Source organism: Anas acuta, chromosome 9 (assembly GCF_963932015.1).
Source record: "Anas acuta chromosome 9, bAnaAcu1.1, whole genome shotgun sequence".
NCBI lineage: Eukaryota > Metazoa > Chordata > Aves > Anseriformes > Anatidae > Anas > Anas acuta.
The window spans coordinates 532,792-556,398 of record NC_088987.1 but is presented as its reverse complement, the minus strand read 5'-3'; the positions used below and the strand labels follow the sequence as shown (position 1 = coordinate 556,398).

Sequence of the window (23,607 nt, the reverse complement as noted above, 5' to 3'; positions counted from 1 at the left end):
AGAGGAGCAGAGACTTCAGATCCTGGAATTTTGGGTTGTCCAAACATCCCAAAGTAGGACCACCTATGGCAAAAAATCCCAATGGAAGCAAGAGGCAGATTTCTCCTGCAACATCTGCCACATTCCTCAGAAACGTCACACTGAGAGCATTTCTCTTCAAGGAACTTGAAGGTCTATGTGGCCTGCAACAGGTAGGTGTCCGCATCAGCATCTGGGTGAGTGGTCAGACACAGCTTGAGAGCCGGGTTTCTGAAAGATGGGAACTTTGAAGAGCCCAATCCTAGCCAATTTTCCAGGTGTGGAAATGAGGATACAGGATTGTGCCTGAGACCAGCTAACAGCTGAGCAAGCTGGTGAAGTCCTAGACTGTGAGAAGCCAGCACGAGGACTCAGCTTCACCCAGCTCTCCCTTCTGGGGAATTGTCCAGACACAGTTTGGCAGACCAGGACCGTGAGTATGAACCTCACTCAGTGCCTTGTCTCCAGGACCCTGCCAACAGCAACCCGCTTACATGCTAAGCCTGCTCTCTGAGCAGCTTTTTGAAAGGATGCACTACCTGCAGTGCCAAGTGGAAACTGACCTGAGATATCCTGAAGATAATCTGTGCATGGAACAGCAGCCACAGACCATGACGTTACTCAGCCGCAATCCTTTGCACAACCAGGCCCCATAAGGTACAGACTAAAAATCACCACTGGTAATACCTGAAGGAAAAGACTGAGAAATCACCTTGTTAGAGCTTAAACTCAGAGGCACTAATAGGTCTAAGCTGCAACAAGGCTACTTTATAGGTCCTTTGGACTCTGATAAAGGGAGAGGAGACCACAGCGGTGAAAAAGTGGTGCCAGGGTAAGATGCAAATCTGAGTCTAATCAGAGCTGACTCCAGCATCATCAGTTAGTACTGAGGAAGAGATCTGAGAAATCCCCAAGAGAGCTAAGAAACAAATAGCAGTTGAGAGAGGAAAAACAAAACAAAACAAAACAAAAAACAGGCATGGAGCTGCTAAGCTGCGGAACACAAGGCAGAGTTGAAAGCAGGTGAAATGGTGGCAGGCACACACTGTTCTACTTAGCCATGTGCTAGGTCTGAGAGACGCAGAAATGTAGGCAAGGCTCCTCTACCTAACTACAGAAAAAGCCGTGTGCCTGTAATAGCAACTATCACTTAACGTTAGAACATCCATCTCCTGAGATCAGTTTTGCAACTTCTAGTAATAAATCTAAAAACAGATGATAAACATAACACGTGTTCCTGCTGCCTTCATTTCCATTATCTGTTTTGCCTTGCAAAAGCTGGTCTTCAAAGATGAGCCATGTCAGAAGTCTCCTAAGATCAGGGACTGTATCTGATTGAAGGGAGAGGTCCCGAGGCAAGAGGGAATTTTACAGTTTGCCTGCTAGTGAGCAGAGAGCAGAAACGTGAAAGTTATCACAGGTTTCCCCCTGGACACGCAGTCAGGAAGCAGTTCACCAGCACGGGGACAGCAACAGGTAGGTCTGGCTCCTGCTCCGTCTCCAGCTCCTCCCAGGCCTCCAAGCAGCTGTCAAAGGGACCTGTGCAGAAGACCTTCTCCAGCGTTAGAAGAGCAGCACTGGGGATTCAACTACCCAGAGCTTTGAGGAAAAAAAAAAAAAAAAGTGTATGGAGAAATGCAGGCAGAACAGACAGAAGTCCAGTAAATGTGACTTGGCAGCCACTGCTTTAATAGTGGGAAGATTATTTTCATTCCTGTCGATTTAATGGAGAGAGGGTATCGTTTATAACTGTTTTCTATTCAAGAAAGCTAAAGAAATGGGTTAACATCTTCATCCTCTACTGACACACAGTCACACACACAATTTTGTCCTGATGTAACTACTTCTGGGGTTACTTCAATGTTCTTAAGGCACTAGGCTATCTTCCTCTAAACGTGCATACACCCAGGACCAGTGGCAGCAGGACTGCAGGAGGCAGCGGGCCCGCAGTCAGAATCTCAAAGAGCACCATGACAGCAAAAAGGACGAAGTGAACAGACAGTCTAGTCATTTTAGCTGGAATATTTAGTTACAGACTTAACATTTTGCTTTCATCCTACACGCTATTTAGAAGAGAGAATCTGCTCAAAGTACATTAAAGATGTCTAAATATAGTCAAATTAATAATTGACATGATAATCTTCATTAGCAGATATTTGCATCTACCCAGCACAAGAGTTTTCAGTTTACACACATCACATCACACACATCGCATTAAATTCACATTCACCCTGCAGACAAAACAGCACTGACTGAAAGGCACAGGCAGGGCTGCACAGGTTGCAGTACAACATGATTTCAGGCTGCTCGCAACGTCTCCCTGCAGGACGGCGGCTGCCTTGAGCAGGCTCTAACCCACCTCTCAGGTGAATCACCGTCTGCGTCCTGGGCGCTCGAGCTGCTCTGGAGCCAGGAAGTGAGCGGGGAGCGCGCTCGCCTACCCTGGCATGTGAGTCATTCCCGGGAATGAGAGAGCCAGTTGCTCCAGTTGCTCCTGGCCAGGGGAATTTTGCCTCTCTGATCAGGTACCGCAAAAAAAAGCGATTGGAAGCAAAGAAGCTTACTTCCAGATATGGTTTATTTAAGTACCTTATCGCGAGAAATACTCTCATGACTATTTGAGTTTCAAGATGCACTCTGGAGGAGTCTAAGGCACTTTCGAGATGCAGCTAAGAGGCAAATGGAAGGCGACAATGGTGGCAGGTAAGTGATTTTTGATGGTCTGAAAAGCATTTGATAAGTTGCTCTCTAAATCTTCTTGCTCTTAACCACCCTTAACTGGAACCCTAAGTGGGAATTAAGATGCAGTTGCTGAAAACAGGACATGGAACCATAAGCGGAGTATCGGATCCATTAAAAATGTGAAAAGGTCTTAAATAGTGAGACTTAACTAATCTTTTATTCATTCAATGGCAAACGTCACTTGTTATCTTTTTCCTAATGGCAAAAATTTATATATTTCTCCTAGTTATTCTTTCTAACATACTTTTGAAAGTGCAGGAAGGTTCACAGATTTAATAATTTATGTCTTGACAGGGCTTGAAGTCATATCAAGTAAGATTCAGTAAATATAACATCTGAATTTGATGTGAAATGCTTGTATTCTATCCTTTTTGCCTCTTTCAGTAAAGGAAAGCATACGTGAATTCTCTTAATTACATTATACAGAATAAAGGTTTCTCTTCCTTCATACTTCACTCCGATCATGTTAAAACTTGTCCAGATCACTGGAAAAACCACATAGCTCTGAACTAGCAACTCAAACTACGTGTCTGATTAGTCTCAAAGTTAGGGAAATATATGGGGTACTTTTAAAAACCTATGTCATTTAACAAGTATTTTAGATTGAAGCGATTATTCTTAGCTATGAACAACTGAAAACAGCAGTGCAATTGAAGGTTTAAAAAAGTTTGTTTTATATGTTAAAAAATGGCTTAGTGTTTGTGCTCTACGGGGACTGCAGACATCCATTTGTCTTCTCATCGCATACGCTTGGTCTTGTTCTGATAGGGCTTCATACTTTTGTCCATCCTTTTAAAGAAGATTTTGCAATCTCCCTGTTAAAAGAGAAACCAGGAAACACTCGGCCGAGGTCACTAACTCCCTTCCAGAAGCGCAGGCCCTGCTCGCATGGAAGCTGCCGGCCGTTCTCTGGCTGGGAGCCGTCCGGCATTTCCCCGTGGCCCCACTCTCACTCCCCTTCACCAGGCAGGAGCCCTGCAGGGCCCCCATGCTGCTGGGCTGCCACCTCCGCGGGAGGACCTCCAGCCGGGGACAACCCCACGGTGGGGAACAACAAGGACCAGCTCTCGCGCGAGAGAGAGAGAGAAGCTGAAGGGTGTGAAGGGATTTTAGAGACAGAAAGCATCTGTTTGCGTTAGGGGCGTGTGAGAAAAAGAGCAGTGCATTTTCAGCAGCACCGAGCCGCCGGTTCCTCCCTGCCCGCCTGCAGAGGGTTTGTTTCCCAGCACGGCCCTGCTGTCTCACCCTCCGTGCCGCCCTGGCTGCCGGGGCCTCCCCAGGGCAGGGTGGGGAGCAGCGGGGAGACCAGCTCGCCCGGCACCCGCGCCCGCAGCCCGGCCTGCGCCGGCACGCACCCACACCGCTGCTGGGCAGGCGCCCGGGCCCACACCGAGCACCGGGCGGCGGCTGCGTGGCGATGGCTGCGTTCGCCAAGGCAGCCCCTCGCTGGCCCAGCGCCCGTCTCAGCCAGGGAACCCGCCGCACTTGCTGCACGTAACCTGGGGTGGGAGATACCCGGACAACCAGCAGCAACGGGTGGGAGAGACCTCCTTTTACGAGGAGTCGCAGCTCAGCTTTGCACAGCGGAGTTCAGAAGGGCCTCCTCTCCTCTCCTCTCCTCTTCAGCCACATGAGTGCTGGGGAAAGCCAGCCCAGGCACCTGCGGTAAGACTGCAGCAGGAAACTCAAGGCATGAAATACTTATTAAAATTCTGGAACCAAGAGAAAACGTGCCTGACGTACACCAGTGGCTACTGATCACCACACTGCTGTGAGAGACCAAGCTGCCAGAGACACAAACCCAGGTGCTGCCAAGAAGGCACCAGAGGAAGTGAGCAGAGTCCCACATTTCAGCTGTCTTAACCCTTCCCAACATTTAATACCCCAGTACCTTCTTTAAACCAAACAAGCCAGGCAGTGCATTACCAAAAGCAGGCTTCCACATCTGACCAACACCAAACCTCAAGAGATAAAAGTTATCACAGTATGCTACAATTCTTGGTTTTAATGGGGAAAATGTTGCTGACACAAGGAAGTGACAACTGATCGGGAGCATTATAAATTGGCCTTGTGTCACCTTCTGTGCAGCAGCGGCCTCTGCCCCTACAAGGAATGGCTGGGAGCTGGCAAAGCAGCTGGGCCAGGCGACGAAGAAAAGCTCTCTGGGTCCCACACACTGAAACCATGCCCAGGATTTGCAGTCTGTTGATTTCTGAGAATGGCAGACAGGCTGAGAGCACTTCATGAAAAATCAGGGTTGCAACAGGCTGAATTTCTCCCAGTCATACCCAAAAATCCCCACGTCCTTTTCCTTCCTTTTTGAAACACTGGTTGTGCTGCAAGTAGCTGGCATGGTTAGTCCCATGTCACAGCAATATACACCAAGGCACAGAAAAACCCAGCTGACTACAGTAAATGAGAATTTTTTGTCCTTTTGCAATGTGAATTAGAATTGCATATTAAAAAATAATAGAAATTGTTTCAATGCAAAATAAAATCCCTAAAAGTGAGGCTAGAATTACATAAAACTGATTGACATTACCTACACGCATGTACCAGCACTTTTAACTACAAGATTTCTCACAGCATCCCCCGTACACCTGAGACACAAGACAGGCGTGCAATAGCCAGAGCTACAATAGGTGAAGGTACAGCGCAATCAATCACACATCCTCATTCTTGTTTCTACACCTGGACATCATCTTGGCTGTTTTTAAAGTTTCAAGTTTCTCAGCTCACTGTTTTTCATTGCACAAGGCCAATCACCACACTTAAAGCCTAGCCTGCAAGAAGCTGCAGCCCGAAGTCGGTCTCCACCAGGAAGAGGCAGAGGCCGCCTGCGCAGCCCGGCAGCAGCTCCCCACGCCAGCTCTGCCGCGGCGCCGAGCCGAGCAGCCGCCTGCCTGCTCCTCGGGAGGCAGCTCAAGGCCACCCAAACACCAACTGCTGAAACTTCAGCACCAGACTGCTTACCGCCTCAACTGCTGTGTTTATAAAAAACTTTTAAAAGACTGACTTCAGGATAATAAAGTGTATAGGACAAGTAAGGAACAGCCCATGGAATTAAAGGAAATTAACTGACAAAAATTTCCAGGCTGCCTGTTGTGCCAAGAACAGAGCCCACAGAAACACAAGCAGAACAGGAATAGAAGGGCTGGGGGAGAGACTTGTGAAGAGATTAAAAGAGGGAAAAGTTTAAGTTATTCTGGGAAAGTACATCTAAATGTGAACCTGCTTCTGGCTTCCCCCTTGGAAGGGAAGACTAGAAACGTGAGCTGGCAAGGGACTAAAAACTGCATCTTCCAAGCAGCAAACGAATGGCGATCCTGTTGGATGGAAAGGGGACAAAGTTTGCAGGTGACCAGACTGGGAGGACCGGCTGATACGCCAGAGGGCTGTGCTGCCACGCAGGAGAAATGGGCTGCAAGAACCTCTTGCAGTTCAAAGGGAAATGCAAAGTCCTGCCCCTGAGGAACAGCCCCAAGCACTGGGACATGCTGGGGCACCCAGCTGGGCAGAGAATGAGCTGGTGGACAAGCTGAACCTGAGCCAGCAAAGTGCCCTTGCAGCAAAACAGGCCAAGAGCCTCCCGGGCTGTTCTGAGCAGGGACTTGGATTAGACAAGCAGTCTCCAGACCTGCTTCCCAACCTCACCTATTCTGTGACTCTGTAAAGGGGGCCCTTCTCTTACCCCAACACAAATGAAATGAGAGAAGTTAATAGAGAGGGGGAAGGGGAAAAAAAAAAAAAAAGATTTCCACAGCTATCAGCACAATGGTCATGGATTCCTAGGAAGGCCAATTGAAAGGAAAAGCACATACAAGCTGCTGACAGGAAGGGAAAGGATGAAACTGTCTCCAGCTTCATACTCATCACTGCCATCCAGATGCTGACACGATGCGAGAGATCAGCTAAGACGTGTGGTGTGGTGAGGGGACGGATCCAAGGCAGCCAGCACAAGGACAAAGACACTAAGAGAGCCAAAAAGATGGGTTGTTTTTTTCAGGAGCTGAGAAGCAAATGCCAGACAAACAAAGGAGACTGTGACAGGGACCAGGAGAAGAGATGCACAGGCAGAGGGCAACCCAGTGGTGGTGCTGGGGGAGAGGCTGGGACTGTGCTGCTCAGCTTCAGGACTGCCACCGCAACAAGCCTTGCTCAGAGCACAGCCAGTGGAAGCTGCATCCTGCATGGCAGAGTCTTAGCAGGGGTTCAGAGAAAGCAACTTAACAGGGCTACAACACAGCTTCTACTATCAGCAGGCTTTGCACAACCAGAAGCAACCATCAGCAGCATCTTCTTGACAGAAACAAAGGAAACACTCCAGGGTTAATCCTTTCCTCCTTCCTAATTAGAGGCTGCCATACTGAAAAAACATTAATTATCCCAACTCTGCCATCATGGCATTGTCTTCTTCATTTTCACATAAAAAATAATAATAATAGTAATAATTGCAACACTTAACTCCTCTGCCACCAAGAGCCATTTACCTGCTGCCCAGTGGGGTACCTTTGTTGGCAGTTCTCTCCTAAACCTTCATGTAAAGCATGAGAAACCTTCATGCAGCCTGAGAAACAAATTTTAGCACTACGCTTCATACAATGCTGCTTTAGAAATGGCAGTCAAAGTGGTGGCCACCAAAGAACTGATGCCTAGAATCTTGTCACTCTCCCTCCCAATTTTCGAGTGTAGCAGATTAAAAATCCCAAGAGAAGCATAATTGACCTGAGTGCCCGCAGAGCTGAGCACATCTGCTTCACAAAGTTACACTGACCAAAACCAAGGAAAACGTCTCGCTCAGTATTTGAGATGTGCACCTGCACGGCTTAGAATCAGACCTTTGTTCCTCTTTGGCACAAGATTGTCCTCTGCTACAGAAGCTGGCTGGGCATACGCATGGTACTTTTACCTTCATGTACAAAGGCTTAAGAAAGACTAAAACCCAAACTTGAGTAAGTGACTGCGAGTGGGAAGCTCTGCAGTTTACAAGAATAGCTGACAGAATTTTTCTCAGGGCCAACTCCTGAGCTAAGTGACCGCGGAGAAGGAAGTGCCCGCTGGCCACGTGAGGGGACGGCTGCCCCCGGAGCAGGTGTCAGCACAGCGCTGGGCACAGCCTGCCACGGGACAGCTCTGCTCCCGAACCACTCCTGTCGCTTGTCTTTTATTGGAGACCGCTGGGTAGGGCAGGACAGGCGGTCAGAACGCAGCTCTGCCACGGGCTGAAGGCAGACGGGCAGCAAGTTTCAGCACAGCTGGGCTGGGGACGGGATGTGCTGCTGTTCAGAGACCCGTGAGAGAGAAGTCTGGGATGGAGGGGGAAGTGCAAGGAGGAACCTGAAAACCAAGAAGGGGGTTTTCTATTAGATACTAAGGCAGACAAGAAACCTTCTGAGCCAAGGCACTGGTTCCTGTTTGTGGGTATGACTAAGCAGACGGCACAGTTGAAGACGGTTGTACCTTCTTATTGCCTCTTTGCAATCCAGTTGGCTAGGTGCAGCAGCATTTCTGCTTTACGGAGAACCAGCAGACACGGCTGGCACGCCTCTCTGCCAGCAGGCCCCCAGGGGCACGAAACCCCAACGAGGGCTCCCCGAGGAGGGCTGCTTTCAACTCCCTCCCAGCCAGCCCACCCCGAAGCAGTCCCCAGGCTGCAGTGGCCAGCCCGTGACAGCTGGCCCAGGCAGGCAGCTGGCAGCAGCACCACTGCTCGCTCAGCCCTTGGCCGGCAGGCAGCAGCGAGCAACCCAGCTCCCCATCACCAAATTAGAAACCAGCCGAGGTGGGTCCCCAGAGACCCCGGGGCTGGCCCTGCTCAGGCAGGGGCAGCTGCACCCACTGCTGGGCATCTTCCTCCACCTCTTCTCCGAGCACCTTTGCTGGCGTCTGACCGGCCTCACCACAGAACAGTGACTCCTCATGCTCAGCTGCAGCCTCGTGCTTCAGCCTGTGCCCGGTGCCTCCTGCCCACGCAGCGGGCAGCACCCAGCAGCGCCCAGCTCCTTGCAGCAGTGCCATGGGCAGCAGCCGTCTGCCCGGTGGGTGCCCTCGCACCACGTGAGCTCCACCAGCGCTCACGCTGATGCCAGTAGCACGGCAGAAGAGAATAGCAGAGAAATACTAGAGAAGAGAAGAAATAACATTAAAGCTTGCCCAAGTGATGCAGGCAAGGAGTGGCTGGACATACCCAAGGGAGCCTGTGCACAGGCTCTGTACCTGCCACTTGCCAGCTTGCAGATGCAGTGTGCACAAGTACACTGCAGCCTGCACCAGTGTATTTTTTTCCACATATCTTTACAATTAACTGTCAGTGATTTGGTCCTGATGGGCAACAGAAAAGAAAATAATTGCAGCCAGCCAAGTACAAATTGAATAAACTGCCCCACATTTCTAATGCTTGCTTTAATTCTGCCATTTACCAGACTTTAGGCTGACAAATGCAGACTGGCAAGGAGTGACACACCAAGAAGTTAGGTGCTTAAATAAACAAACACCACTTAAAACTCCACAGCCCTATGAGCTAGAATATTCGTTCAAGTTCACAAAGAGAATTTTCTAATTTTTGAGAAGTTGCAAATAAGAGATAAAGGAAGAATAATTAGATTTGAGGATACAGAATTTCTTTAAATAGTGAGGCAACTCAAAGCCTTAGTCATCAGCAAAACCATGCAGTCATTCTGTACCCGTATGACACTGAAATATGCCATTCAGCCTATTGCTTCATTTCTCATCTGAGGCTCTATCAGTCATGCATATAAACCAGTCTATCAACATTAGCAGTGGCGGATTACCTCATCTGTAAAACAGCATGTAATTAACCTGTATTTGCTGTAGCTGACAGCCTTTAGGGAAATGATAGAAAAAACAACCAACCAAATATATAAATGACAAGAAGTAATAAGTATTCTGCTTTAAAAAGCTACCTGAATAAAGGAGCAGCTTCTAAGGATCCAAGCAGAACACATTTGTATGGAAGTGTGAGGCACGACGTTGGAGAAACGCGGTTAGGATGAAACTGGTCAGAAGAAGTGTGTGAAGAACTGGACAAAGAGTTAAAAACCAACCTTATCCAGCACAGAAATAACACGTTCAAACAAGTGAAAAACCCTCTATCAGAGTGCATAATCAGTGAACAATTACAAAATACCTTAAAATGTTCTTTGAAGAGACGACAGTCTTCACTCACCGTTCGAAAAGAACATTTTATTCTGGAGGAGGCTCAGGGGAGACCTTCTTGCTCTCTACAGTTACCTGAAAGGAGGTTGTGGGGAGCTGGGGGTCGGCCTCTTCCCACATGTAACTAGTGATAGGACTAGAGGGAACGGCCTCAAGTTGCAGCAGGGAAGGTTTAGGTTGGAAATAAGAAGAAATTTCTTCTCAGAAAGAGCAGTCAGGCACTGAGACGGGTCAGGCACTGAGACAGGCTGCACAGGGAGGTGCTGGAGTCACCGTCCCTGGGGATGTTCAAGGAAAGGTTGGACGTGGTGCCTGGGGACATGGCTTAGTGGGTGACATTGGCGGTAGGAGGACTGTTGGACCAGATGATCTTGGAGGTCTTTTCCAACCTTTATGGTCCTATGTGAAAAACTATGAACTCTCCATAGGTGATGACCTTCATCTAGTTCCTCAAGTCTACAATCCAGTGGTCTTTATCAGAACTGGAGCTCTCAGAGCCTAGGGATACACCAGGTTTGACTCAGTTGAGCCCTGATCTCTCACCGTACCAGTGTAAATAACAAAGCCATGCTACTTAATGTGCTCTGTCACAGAACTCCTTAGCTTGACAGGCTCTGATGGGAAACTGAACACCTTTGGACTTCTGAGCCTAAAGCAGGATTGTTTCTGTGCATCCAGAAATTTGGTCACACAATCAATTCTGTGCAGCAAGGACCATCATGCCTGCACCTCTCTGCTGTCCTGCACAAACCTGTTTGAGATATTAAAGCTTCAGAGCTACAACAGCATAAGGGAAAGTCTGTAACACATAATTAGGGCAGCCAACAGCAGGTGTCTTCTCTAACCTCCACCCCATGCACGCATGGAGGCCTCTCAGCTGAGCTCAGCTGTGCTGGCAGGGCAGGATACCCAGTGCTGCTAACGTGGGTTAGCTGTCACAGTCTGTAATTGTGGACAGTTCAATTTCTTTTTCCAGCCCATGCTTTACTGGGAATTGTTTGGAATATGTTTTAACATTAAAACCATCCATCAGGAATAAGATGACACAGAGATACCCATTCAGGGGCTTCATCCTAATTGGTCTGCAAGAAGAAGGAGCAAGCTCCCACTATGGTTTCAAGGTGACCCGTACCTCCCTGGGCAATCTAACTGTTCTCACACCTCCAGCAGCCAGGAAGATGCACGTGGCAGGGACTTCTCATAGCCAGTGCCCTGGTCAGGAATCAATAAGCCCATGTGGGATCTGCTAAGAGAAGTGCTGACTTGAAAAGCATAAGAGAAGGGCTGCTGCTGCTTCTGCTGTCCATGCTGCACCTGGAAGGGGAACAGAGCACGGTGACCGAGTGGCTGGACTGCTTCAGCAAGCAGAGGTTTTGCATGGACTGGGGAGATAAGCAAACTGCACCTGAGCAGACCTGTTACAGAGCAAGCATGGGAGCTGCGCTGATATCATCAAACCTGACAGGCACAGCTGGGCCCATCAGGGACTGGGGACTGTATTTTATGCCCCAGAGTGGTAAGATACATGCCTGTCTGGGGAGAGCCTTCTGTGGCAGTGATTTCCACATCACTGGTCCAAGTGATTGCAGTCAGTCCCGTGCAGCAACGCTCAGCTACAAAATTACGGACTGAAGCCCAGCACTCGGACCAGTGGCTTCAAACAACATACGAAACAGAATGCCGTCCGCAGTGAGGAAGGAAACCAGTAAGGTCCACAAACAGCAGGGGCTTCAAAGTCTTAAGCTGCTGTGGATGCCCTGTCTCTGCCGACAGTAAACCTCAGGATACAGATGGGAAAGTGAATGGTGCAAGCTCAAAGGAGAGCCCAGACAAAAGCAAGGCTGAGATCATATGCAGCTCTCTCATCAGTGTCAGAACACCTTTGGGTATTATTTCTTTTTTGGATGCAAGTCAGGAGACCAAACCTTTGGTGAGTGTTGGGGCTGTTTCTGTACAAAAATGTGTTGACCTGTTGTCAGACTTGTACAGTCTCTTAGTGGTAACATCCACCTAAAAGGATAGAGGCACGGGTGCAAACAGGCACAAGCCTCTTTTAACAGAATTTAAAGTGGTTTCCTTTAGGACCTGGAGTAACTGACAGCCCACGAGAAGCTTGTTCAGCACAGATCTGATCCTCAGCTCCATTGAGTCCTACAGCGCTTCCCAGGGTTACTGTATGGGAACACCAGATCCATCAGTCACCCTGCTCTCAGGCAACACAACTGGCGTTTCACCAACTCCTCCGTGCCGAGGATCTGGGAATGCACTTGCCTGAAGAGCCTAGAGCAGGGAGCTTTCCAGGGACCGGGACCAGGAATTACACAAACTTAAAAGGAACTCTGAAATGCAGGGAAATAGGCTTCTATTTGCATAAGATAGAGAGATATGCATCTTTTCATAAAATCACTTGTCCTTTTGATCTCAGTGCCTCCTGGGTAAAAAGGGATAGCTGTGAATTACAAACAACAGCAAGAGTGATGGAGATTTTTCTTATTGTCTAGGAGGAAGGCTACTGCTTGTCAGCACATCCCTCAGTAGAAGACAAAATACCTAAAATAACTGACAGTCCCATTAGGGACCCCAATTTTTATCAGAGCAAATAATGCCATACCAAAAGAAGTCAGACCGAGAAAAAGCCTAAAATAGCAGAATCACAATTTTACTGAGGCTTTAAGATGTAATGATTTGCTTTACTGCCATCTAGTGACAGTTTAAAACTTTTTCACTCCCTGTCACTAATACAGTGATAATCGTGTAAAACAATTAAGATCTGCAAAAGGGCATCAGTAATTTTATCCTCTGTTCACAGCCACAGGAGAAGCAGTCAGGTCCTGCTGAGGTGTGAGCTATTTAGCTCTAGTTTTCTAATCAAAACTAGTAATCAGAAAGTGAAACAAGGAAAAATTGTTACACTCAAATAATAGAAGAATAAACCAATCATCTGGGATGTTGCCTTATAAATTGATACTGTCAAATTTTCTTTATGAAGCTTTTTAACTTCAAGAAATGAGGAGTTAAAAAAAAAGTCTATAAAAATAAGCGTCTGTCAGGAATCAGGCACTGAAATGGCCAAGATAAAACAAACAAACAAACAGGACATCCAGACATGAACTGTCAGGAATAAGGCCAAGCCTTTATCACAGAGTAAGGAACCAGCTGTAGTGGCAGACCAAAGGCACGAGGTGCTCCAGCCAGCACATTGCGCTGCCTGGAGACAGGCTTTGCCTGCTGCAGGATCCAGGGTTGCATGTTTGCATCTCCTTGTACACTAAGCTAGCTTTAAAGCCTAGAGGTGTGGTGTAGAGATACACACCTGCACGGTACCAAAGCCAGGAGCAATTCGTGGCCAGGTCATTAGAGGCTCATTAGTCAGACTACATTTTTTGGAAGAAAAAAAAAAAAGAAAGAAAGCAAACAGGCATTAAGAAGTTGAATACAACACGTTTTCACAGAAAATAACAAACTTTAAATGAAGTTTTCTTGGATAAACTCCACATGATCATGAGGCTGAGGACAATACAAGTTTGCTACCCACTGGCACCAACTGCTGGGAAGCAGAGGGGACAAAGCGTGGCAGAGCTGGCCCCAGTGTGGCTGCTTGCCACTTGCCTGGTGCAGACACAGGGAGGGAGGGAGGAAGTGAAACCCCAGAAAATATTACCTGAGGTGTTTCAGCAGAGAAAACAAGCCACCATGAAACAAGCTTTTATTAAACCTCATTTGCGAAACAGTGAACAATATCTGTCAATGGGGTTCAAGGAAAATCATCTTAACTGAAGCAGATGCAGAGAAGGACTGGTACCTTCAAGACTCAAAAAAGAGAGAGAGAAGAGCTGGGATTGCTTAAACACAGTAAATGATGTCTCGGTAAATACAGAAATGTCCCTCTATAAACAGAGGGACAAATATCAGAGGTGGGGAAGGTTTCATTAAATGAAAGGCATTGGTACAGGAATAATGGAGACAGAAAGTGGCCACAGATACTCAGGTTAGAAGCTGGAGTAATGTTTCTAAGTAATAAGCAATAAAGCTCCAGCACAGCTGTGTTAGTGAGGCAGAAGAAGGGAAATAGCTTTACAGTGAATGCATGGGCTTACAAAAACCCAGCTGGCAGGACTGCCAGCAGCGATGCAGATGCCCGGCTCCAAGTGAGCTGCGGTAGGGAAGATCCTGACAGCAGAGCAGCTGCACAGCCCCCCAGGGCCAGCCATCGGCTCCACCTCAGGCCCTTCCTAGGGAATTCTGGCCAAAACTTGCTTCCCAGAGTTCTCCATGTTGCAGAGAGAAATACGGGAACTTCTGGTTTGCTTTAACTTCAGTCTTTTTCCCCAGAATGCGGAGCTGACGCAGCCCCTGCTGACTCCAGGACCTGTGGCTGCCAGTGGGGCTCCTGAGAGGTGTTCCAGCTGACGACCTACAGCACCACAAATAATGGGGTACAATTCGTCCTATGGAAAACTGCCAGGTAAAATAACGCTGGAAATTGAAGTGCCTGAGAAGCGCTTACTGTATTGCTTACTATCAGTTCCTACCAAGGCTTTAAAGAAATAAGTCATCTCAGAAAAGGTTGTCTGAATACTGCCACGTGCTGCCCCCATGGGTTGCAGTCCCAGTTCACCAGCCAAGTTCAAAGCACAAATAATTTCTTGATTTTTCCCTATTTCTTGATAGGGAAAAAAAAAAAAAAAAAACAACACAGAAAAAATTATAACAATCTGAAGTTTGTTCACAAATATTTATATGTGAAACCTTAAAATACCCAGAGGCTGTGATTTTTAAGTACATTTAAGTAAATTAACTTTTAAATTATCATTTTAATAGGCCCAAGGAGACTCTCCAGAGTCCTGTTTCTTGACAAACACCATCTGAGCTCAAACGCTGTCTATCTGCCAAGACAACCAAGAGCGCACACCCTGCTCTTACATTAATTTTCCTTGTGCTGCTTCACAACATTCACACCCAGGTGTCAGTAACATCCTATAGCCAACTCAGGGATATCCTACAGCAAGGATAACCCCGCTGCCAGCACCCTCCCTGTGCCGGCACCTCAGCGTGGAGAGGCCTACAAAATGAATGCACATGCCCTGCTTCATTCCCTGATTAGGTGACTAAGGGCAGGATTTTATAAAGTCAGTGCAAATGCCCATTATCCTCACAGTTATCAAGTTTCCTGTATGAAAACACCTCTCCTGGAAACTTTGGTAATGTACAGAAGAATTATTCCTGAACTGCTAGGAAAACAACAACAGGAGCAGGTGTGGTAGGAAGGGACGAAAGCATTAAGCATTTACAACTTTAACTTAAGACAACCTTCATACAAAATAGCTTGGTACAAAGCATGAAAGCCACATATTAAGTTCATTGAATCCTATCAAAGGGCAGGAGGGGTGCTTGTGAGTATCACAAGAACTGCTCAAATGGACATTCATTTACTCGCTGCATTTTCCTCCAGCTGTAGTATTGGCAGAGGCACCTTTGTATCCAGCGGGAAGCAGCAGCCATTGTGCTCAGGGGTTGATAAGCCACAGATTAATTTACTTTAACGCATGCAGTACTCAGGACTGCTGTTTCAGGCTCAGGTTTTCTGAGCTGGCTGACATGAGCAGCCTCTGGGATTGCCCAGAGAGGTGACATTTTCTAGAGGATGGTTCTAAAACTGCTCCGTTTATAAAACACTAAAAACATACTTCAAAATTGTTCTTTTCCATAGCTCCTGTAGATGACCATCTGAGCCAAGACAACAGTACCGCATCGAATCACACAGCAGGCCTCCTCGGGAACTCCACGCAGAACGAGTTCACCACCATTGTTCTGCCTGTGCTTTACCTCGTTATTTTCTTGGCAAGCATCCTGCTGAACGGCCTAGCAGTATGGATTTTCTTCCACATCAGAAATAAAACAAGTTTTATATTTTACCTCAAAAACATCGTGGTTGCAGACCTCCTCATGACCCTGACGTTCCCATTTAAGATAATTCAGGACTCCCAGCTGGGCCCATGGCACTTCAACTCGTTCCTATGCCGGTACACCACGGTTTTATTTTACGCCAACATGTACACTACAATCGTGTTCCTCGGACTCATCAGTATTGACAGGTATCTGAAAGTCGTGAAGCCCTTTGGAGACTCCAGGATGTACAGCATCACCTTCACTAAGATCTTATCTGCCTGTGTGTGGGTAGTTATGGCTTTCCTAGCTTTGCCAAATCTGATCCTTACAAACGGCTACCCGACAAAGAAAAATATAGACGACTGCATAAAACTTAAATCACCCCTGGGAGTCAAATGGCATACAGCTGTCATTTACATCAATACCTGCATGTTTGTAGTGGTCCTGATAGTACTAATAGGATGTTACATTGCAATCTCCAGATACATTTATAAATCAAGCAAGCAATTCATCAGCTCGTCAAGCAGAAAGCGAAAGCATAATCAAAGTATAAGGGTTGTAGTGGCTGTGTTTTTCACTTGTTTTCTGCCGTACCACTTGTGCAGAATACCCTTTACTTTTAGTCATCTAGACAAGCTGCTAGATGACTCTGCACATAAAATCTTGTATTACTGCAAGGAAATGACACTGTTCCTCTCTGCATGCAATGTTTGTCTGGATCCAATAATTTACTTCTTCATGTGTAGATCATTCTCCCGAAGGCTGTTCAGAAAATCAAATATGAGAACCAGGAGCGAGAGCATTAGGTCGCTTCAGAGCGTCAGACGGTCAGAAGTGCGCATATACCATGAGTACACCGATGTCTGAAGTCACCCACACAGAGACTTTTGCTAATTTCTGAGAGTATTTGTATAACATGTAAATAAAATGTATCTTTGAGTATCTGACCATGGATGTTCATTAAGGACTGTGCAGACACGTACAGCTTTTCCATTTCAGCTTACTAACATCTATCTTAAATGTCAAAAGCCTGAATTCACACAGAGATCAGGTTCACTTCAGATTTTTTTACATTTGTTTTGTTTTCTTAAGGTCAACAGAAACTAAAGAAATCCAATGTCAATATCTTGTAATTTAAAGAATGTTCTCATTAACCAAGAGAAGCTCTTTTCCCGTATGGCTCAAATGCCAATAATTATTTCAGTCTCATAATGCTCCTTTATTTTCATTTCATTTTTAATGCATTTTTCACTCTTATTGATATTCTATCAGTTCTTCCGTTCTGCTTTCTAGCAGAAATACTTTAAGACAGTAAAATTGTTATTTTCACCTATAATTACTGAGAATGTGAGAACAGCAAAAAATTTGCTTAACAAACCAAAAATGCACGGGTTGTACTGGCAATGCCTGACACTGAAGCCAGATGAAAGGCATCATGTGCTGCAGTTACATGTGCAGAGGAGGAGGAAGAGGGTGACCACTGAAGGTGCAGGCCACGCCAACCCGTGCACACATCTGTTCCAGAGCTGGGGACAGGGAAGTACTCGTACCCAAGGGTGGTTTCACCACTGGCTAGCCCAAACCACAGCACTGCTCTTGACATGGACCACGGTTGGTGAAACAACGTACAGGGTTCGTTTTTAAACACAGACAATGTCATATGTCAGAAAAACGTTGTCAGAATGAAGCTACTTTTGCCTGCCTAGTGGCACTAACATCCCCACGTAAATGGTTCCGGAGCCCCACGCCTCACACGGCTTCTCCCTGAGCCCAATGGCCCCGACAAGACACAGTGCCGTGACGGACAGCAATGCGGAGCTGCAGGCAGCTCCAGCAGAGCCGGGCGTGTTCTCGCCTTGGAGCAGGGTCTCAGGGGGCTGCTGCCAGGGGACAGGGGATCTGCGGGGCTGCTCCTCACAGACGGCACTCAGCTACCTGCCGACAGCTCCTCAGCTCCGCTCCACCACCTGTGTCAGCAGCAGCAGCCTCCTTTCCACAGGCCCAGCCTGCTGCAGCACTTCTCATCACTTTTCAGAATATCAACATGAGAAATTCAAATACTACCCTAGTTTAAGTCTTTTCTCAAAAAACAAACCAAAAACCATTAATTCTTTAGGTTCTCACTTCCCTCATGCTAAGGGAGGGCACAACAGAAAACACTCGTTAACAGACTCACGTGTGACAGAAGCGAGCAGCAGACACGAAGCTGAACACTCAGTTTCACAGCACTTTCTATGCCTGCTTAATAAAGCACGAATAAAACTTAAGGTACCAGGAAATTTTGTTCAAAATTATTTATGTTGGCTGCTTGCAACTCTTGGAAACTAACAGGGTCCCTGATAAGCAGGTGAAATCCTCTTTCGGACAGTTCAGGCTGCACCTCTGGGCTGTTATTCAAGCTGTGGGACACAACCCGACCGGAGGAAACGCTAAAGGAGAGCTTCCGAAGCCAAGGCAAGAAAAAAGGAGTAATAAAGAACCAACGCAGAATCTGCTGCACGAGGAAGAGTTGACTAATGACTAAACTACTCAAGAGAAGACAGAAGTCCTGAAGAGTCCCCACCAGAGCTCACAGTGACTGGGACATTGCAAGTGATTTCACTGGGGCCCGGGGGCCTCCACCACGCAAGCAGCCGACAGCGGTCAGGAGGAGCAGTCGGCAGCCAGGAGCTCGCAGCAGGCTGTGCCAACATCCCCCTGCTCATCACCACCACCAGGTCGGGCAGGCTGCAGAGCATTCCCTGGGAGCCAGGTGGACCGGGGCTGAGCGAGGTCCACAAAGCTGTGGCAGCAGCTCCTCGGCCCCGGGAAGCGCACGGACCTTGCCGCATGGTGCAGAGATGCACGTACAAGTTCCTGCTCCTCTGACAGCTCCGTTTTACAAGGACGGGCAGCTCTCACTGAACAGGGCTGGTGTACCCCCCACACGCCTCCCTGCCCCAGGAAGCCCCAAGAGGAGCTGGAGCTGACTCCAGCCAGCACAGAGCGCTGCGGATTCAGGGCACACCACGGCAGAGCTGGGTGGCTGCGGGTGCACGCCCGTGAGCGCCAGCCGCAGCTCGGCAGCGCCCAGCAGCCCGCAGGCAGGACCCCGCCGCAACAGCCAGCACGGGGGGACCCGCAGGGAGAACGCATTTGGCCTTTCAAGGCTACAAGGGTGTGTTTGAAGTTAGGGCGGTCAACTGAGCAATGCTTACGTGAAATGTTTTGTCCTGTTATTTCACTGGGGATTAAATCAGATTTGCTCAGAGTAAAAGCTCCTCATAAACTAAACAAGCAGCCAACTTAAAAAACATAGATTGCAAGGAGCTGACGAGCGATGTATTTTTGATATGCATCTTATGCAACGCAGTGAAATTGCACAAACAGAAGATGGCAATAGTCCATCATCAAGTGCCTTATTCATATAAGGAATTGCCCTTTAGGATAGAAAAAAAAAATGAAACTGCAGCTTTCAAAGAAGAAAGTAAGATATTCCACGAAAATACCTCTGATGAAGTATTACACAGAAATGAGTGTTTCCTTCTTTTTTTAAACAGCAGTTAGTTTAGTTTTATATTCCATTTTAAGCACAGAGAAAAAGCTGAAGTGTAAGTACTACAGATAATATTTGGATTACATAGCTGAATTAAAACAAGTATTATAAAGCTACTTATATTGTTGAGGGGGGATCACTTCTTGAAAGGAGGGGTGCTTTGGATATTTATCCTACTTAAAGTACAAATACTGTAAGTGGCCAAAATACCACAGAATAAACCCTACTTTCCAATCAGCTCTGTAGAAAACCAAGTTTGCACACAGAATATCAAAGGCTAGTTCTGGGACTGAATTTGCTATTTTGTGCTCTTACGGGTTTTTGCATATACAAAACTATATTAAGAAAACCATTTTGGGAACTGGGTTTCATAGTTCAAATTCTCTTAAGCTTCAAGTGGAACTGCATATTACTGGCCTGGTTTTGCGAAATAGTAATATTTAGGACTGCGAGGTCAGTATGTACACAAAGACACTAATAATCAAAGACCTTCTTAGGTATTATGTGGTTAAAGAAAGTGATGAGCGAGTGCTTCTCGTCTCCCTTTTACGACACAAGTAATAGGGAATCACAGAGGGGTTTATGGCTTATGAAACTGCATCAGACAATTACTCTGAGAAATTCACACACCCCTCCCCGGGGCTCTGCTTTGCACCTTTCGTCACTGCTGCAACATCTGCATAGCTACAGGACGCAGCAGGTACAGACAGCTGGTCTTCTGCTTTAAGGGACCAAGATCACTTCCTATGAGGCTGCAACATCTTCATCTTCATGTCCCCCCTCGCGGCACACTCACCACGTGCTTACCACCCAAGGCTAAGACAGACAGCTCATGCTATGACGGGTTCCCAGATCTTTCCACGGGCTCAGCACGCAAAACAAGTGGCTATCATCACACTTGTACTTTCTTGTAGCCTTCTCCAACATTAATCTTTTGAGTTGAAACGCTCTGCCTACCATACAGGTTATCCTGATTTACCCCAAACCACTGTTTGTCTTGCAACACAGGGATATGTATGCATACAGAGCAAGAAAGCTTGAGCCCCTCTCAGAATCACCACCTGTCTCCAGGTGTATGGTTGTCTTCCTATCCACTCAGCCACTCCAGCAACGCCTGAAGAGCTACATGAGTGGAAGCATCCCCTTCTCTGTTCTGAACTTTCATTCCTCTCTATGTCTATTACTTGCTTAGATTATTTAAATTGCTAGATCTTTAACTAAAGCTCCATTTAAAACAAACAAACAAACAAACAAAACATTTAAAAACAGTACTGGGGTTACAAGAGTCAAGTGATAATGTGCTGGAAGCTCATGTTGTTGCTTTCCACCCAGATCAGTTCACTTTTGACACAGGGCCATAGTGCAGCGCACACACTACTTCTTGCTCCTGTGATACAAGTTTTAATGGCCTAACGCTATTTCCCGTTACAGCCCCTCCAGGACCTTGCATGACTCACTGCCCGCTCCTTCAGCTGTAGTTCTGGGGTTCCTTATTTTCTGTACTCTGCCCAAGTTGAAATAAAAAAGTGCAAGAGAGTTCACAGGAAAAGTCTCAGATCTTGACCAATAGCTGTTATTTCAGAGAAACAGGCCGGGACAGAAGCACGCCTAAGTTTTGATCATGAAGCTTGGGATTCCTTTTTTCTTTTTTTAAACAGGACACTACATGTGCAAGGTGTTTTTTCAGGTGGAGGCATGACAGCAAATCAGACCCAAGAAAGCAAGGAGCGCACAATTCATGAACACTGGTGAAAGTTTTCACTTCAGAAACTTTGCATTACACTGCAATTGAGTCTCCATGCCACAGAGCTACCGTGGAAGGAATGTTACTTGAACATGTACTTAGAGACAGCTCTAGACCACAACCCATGCAAGACTTTTGTCACTACATATAATATGCCCTTTGGTTTCGAGGTTTTCCTAACAGTTACCTTTGCCAGGGCTTTCCACCAGTGCAGCTTCCTAAACACCTAAAAAAAAGGAAAGTAAAACCCCCCAAAAGTTCTAGAAGTGTCTTCATATTGACACACGCTCAAGCCTCACGAGCTCTGCAGCTGTCCCTGTGTGTGGCGTGCCCCCAGACTGGGCTCACTCCGACGTGCCTTGGCTCCCACCTCGGACAGCCTCAGCTCTGCCCCCCCGGCCACCCCGACACCCAGCGTGCGCATGGGAGCCACAGCGGTGCCGCGGGGTACGGCCAGAGACTGCCAGCTCACCCTGAGACTGGTCACTGGCAGCTCCCGAAGCCTACCCAACAGCGATGTAGAGGCATCTCCCAGTCAGCAAAACAAAACTAGGCAGAAAATATTTGCTGGCAAGCTGTGATAGGCTAAAAACTAAACCCGTAAGTCCTGCAGGGCTTTTGTAATTAGCGTGCCATCTAGCGGGATTATCCTACACAAATATTTATCTTGTTCATCCTGCTTTAATCAATTCACGGCGCCTGGCCACAGATATAATACAATCTGCGTGGTTTCACATTTAGTAGGGCTGGAAGCACTGAGTACTTCATTAAAAGGTTTTGATAATGAGGCACAAACCTCTAATAAGACTGGTAGACAGAGACATTGCTTATATATGGCAATAGTTTGGTGGGGTAAGACACATTTAGGAAAAAAACAAATCTGAACCTGTCAGCCCCATTCCTGTTTGCAAAGGTGTGAGAGCTACCACCCCTGTCAGCAGCCTCATCAGACATGACCAACATCACCACCACCACCAGAGCCCTTTCAGTGGGCAGTGTGCCCTGATACACTGTCAGTGTCCTCCCGTCTGACTGTGAGCATGTATCCTCTGGTTCTGATGTAGAAGTCAATCAGCAGGACTATAAAATGGTTTCCTTTCACAGGCACTGAGCTCAAACAAAAGCTTCAAATGATTTTTTTAATAAAGAAAAAAAATAGACTAGAAGATGTGTGATTTGGGGAAAGAAAAAGACTTCTATGGCTAAGGGTAAAATACATTATCAGTTGTTCTTAAGACACCAAAAGCATACGATATATAGCAAAAGTCTTTTCTGGCAATCAAGCTCACTGCTTTCTTTCCAACCCCTTGGAAACAGCAGCTGTATCTGTAGATCCTTATATACTAAAATTGGCTGGTATGTTGGAAAAACATCCATGTTTGCATAATGAAGTGACCCTTCAGTTTGCCCTGATGTCCAGAACCATTCCAGCAGGGTGAAACTGCACACAGAGCTGAGACTTCCTACCCACCCGCAGAGCTCTTAATCCTCTGCCCCGGACAGCTGGTTACTTCTCTGAAGCACGCAAAAAGCTCTCTGTGCCCTACCATCTAATCCATCACAGAATTGCAGCTTGCACTCGAAAGCTCTGCATTTCTTGTTCATTTGAGACCTCACACAGTCATGTAGAGCTGCAGACTTCAGACTCACACTGAAGGCAGCATTTTGACTGATGTACTTCAGTAGCTTTAGTTTAACAACTCTGGCAAGCTTTAACCAAGGATGACACTGCAAACCAAAAAGTACAGTCATGCCTTTAAGCAAACCTACAATGACATAATTTCATAATACAACATACAACACAAAAAAGTCATCCCCAAAGCTGCTCACCCCTGGATTCCGCTACCTTTCAACATATTACCATATTTTAAAATAATTTCATACTATGAAGTTTGAGCTGCATCATGAGTCCTGCACAACTTCAGGGAAACTACCAAGCACCCACACATTCTAGCACTTCAGCTGGTGTCTGAGTTGCCTCTGCCTACTGAGAATTGCCTTCCCTTTCCAGTATGTGCTGGCTCCCTGAGATCTTCAGAGAAGAAGACCACTAACACTTCACTTCTGGTTTCCTGGCAAATCATGTTCTGCTTCTACTGTTCTTCTTCTAACAATAAACAAAATGGAAAAAATGATACAACAGATGAAGTAAGATGGAGAAAAGAGATATCCCTAACAGTCCGAAAACAAGATGACTGTTTAAAGCTGCAGGAACAGCCTTGAACATTTAGCATGAAAAGGGCCCTTTTTAGGGGCTGTTTATAAGCTCTTCCTCCTTTACCTCAATATTTTAAACACATAGGCAAAATTATGTTCCTCGCTCACTATTAAAGGCAAGCACCGTCATCTTTATTTCCTTCTGGGCAATAAAGTTTGTGACTGAAAGGCTCAGACTGCAAGCCTGAGCAGCGAGGTCATGCTGCCCATCCAAAATTCCCACTCAGTTTATTTTAAAATACTTTGGGTGCAACTCCCCAGAAATATTTGGCGAAGTACAGAAAAC

At 46.7% G+C, this 23,607-nt stretch overlaps 2 protein-coding genes across 19 annotated transcripts in view; one reads left to right on the top strand and one right to left on the bottom strand.

Annotated features, from left to right (window-relative positions):
• MED12L (mediator complex subunit 12L) overlaps nucleotides 1–23,607 on the bottom strand; it is a 130,957-nt gene that overhangs the window by 56,243 nt on the left and 51,107 nt on the right. The gene's annotated exons all lie outside the window — the stretch shown is intronic.
• Nucleotides 2,478–16,772, top strand: GPR87 (G protein-coupled receptor 87). Its single transcript, XM_068691956.1, has 3 exons — nucleotides 2,478–2,721; nucleotides 14,269–14,401; nucleotides 15,647–16,772. Exons 2-3 carry the CDS (start codon nucleotides 14,368–14,370, stop codon nucleotides 16,690–16,692), a joined length of 1,080 nt encoding a protein of 359 aa, XP_068548057.1. The 5' UTR covers nucleotides 2,478–2,721; nucleotides 14,269–14,367; the 3' UTR covers nucleotides 16,693–16,772.

Excerpts from the sequence above, each read along its gene's own strand:
- GPR87 (XM_068691956.1), top strand. The coding sequence starts at position 14,368 with ATGGGGTACAATTCGTCCTATGGAAAACTGCCAG. Across the intron at positions 14,402-15,646 it reads GTCCTATGGAAAACTGCCAG|CTCCTGTAGATGACCATCTG; the intron begins GTAAAATAACGC and ends TCTTTTCCATAG.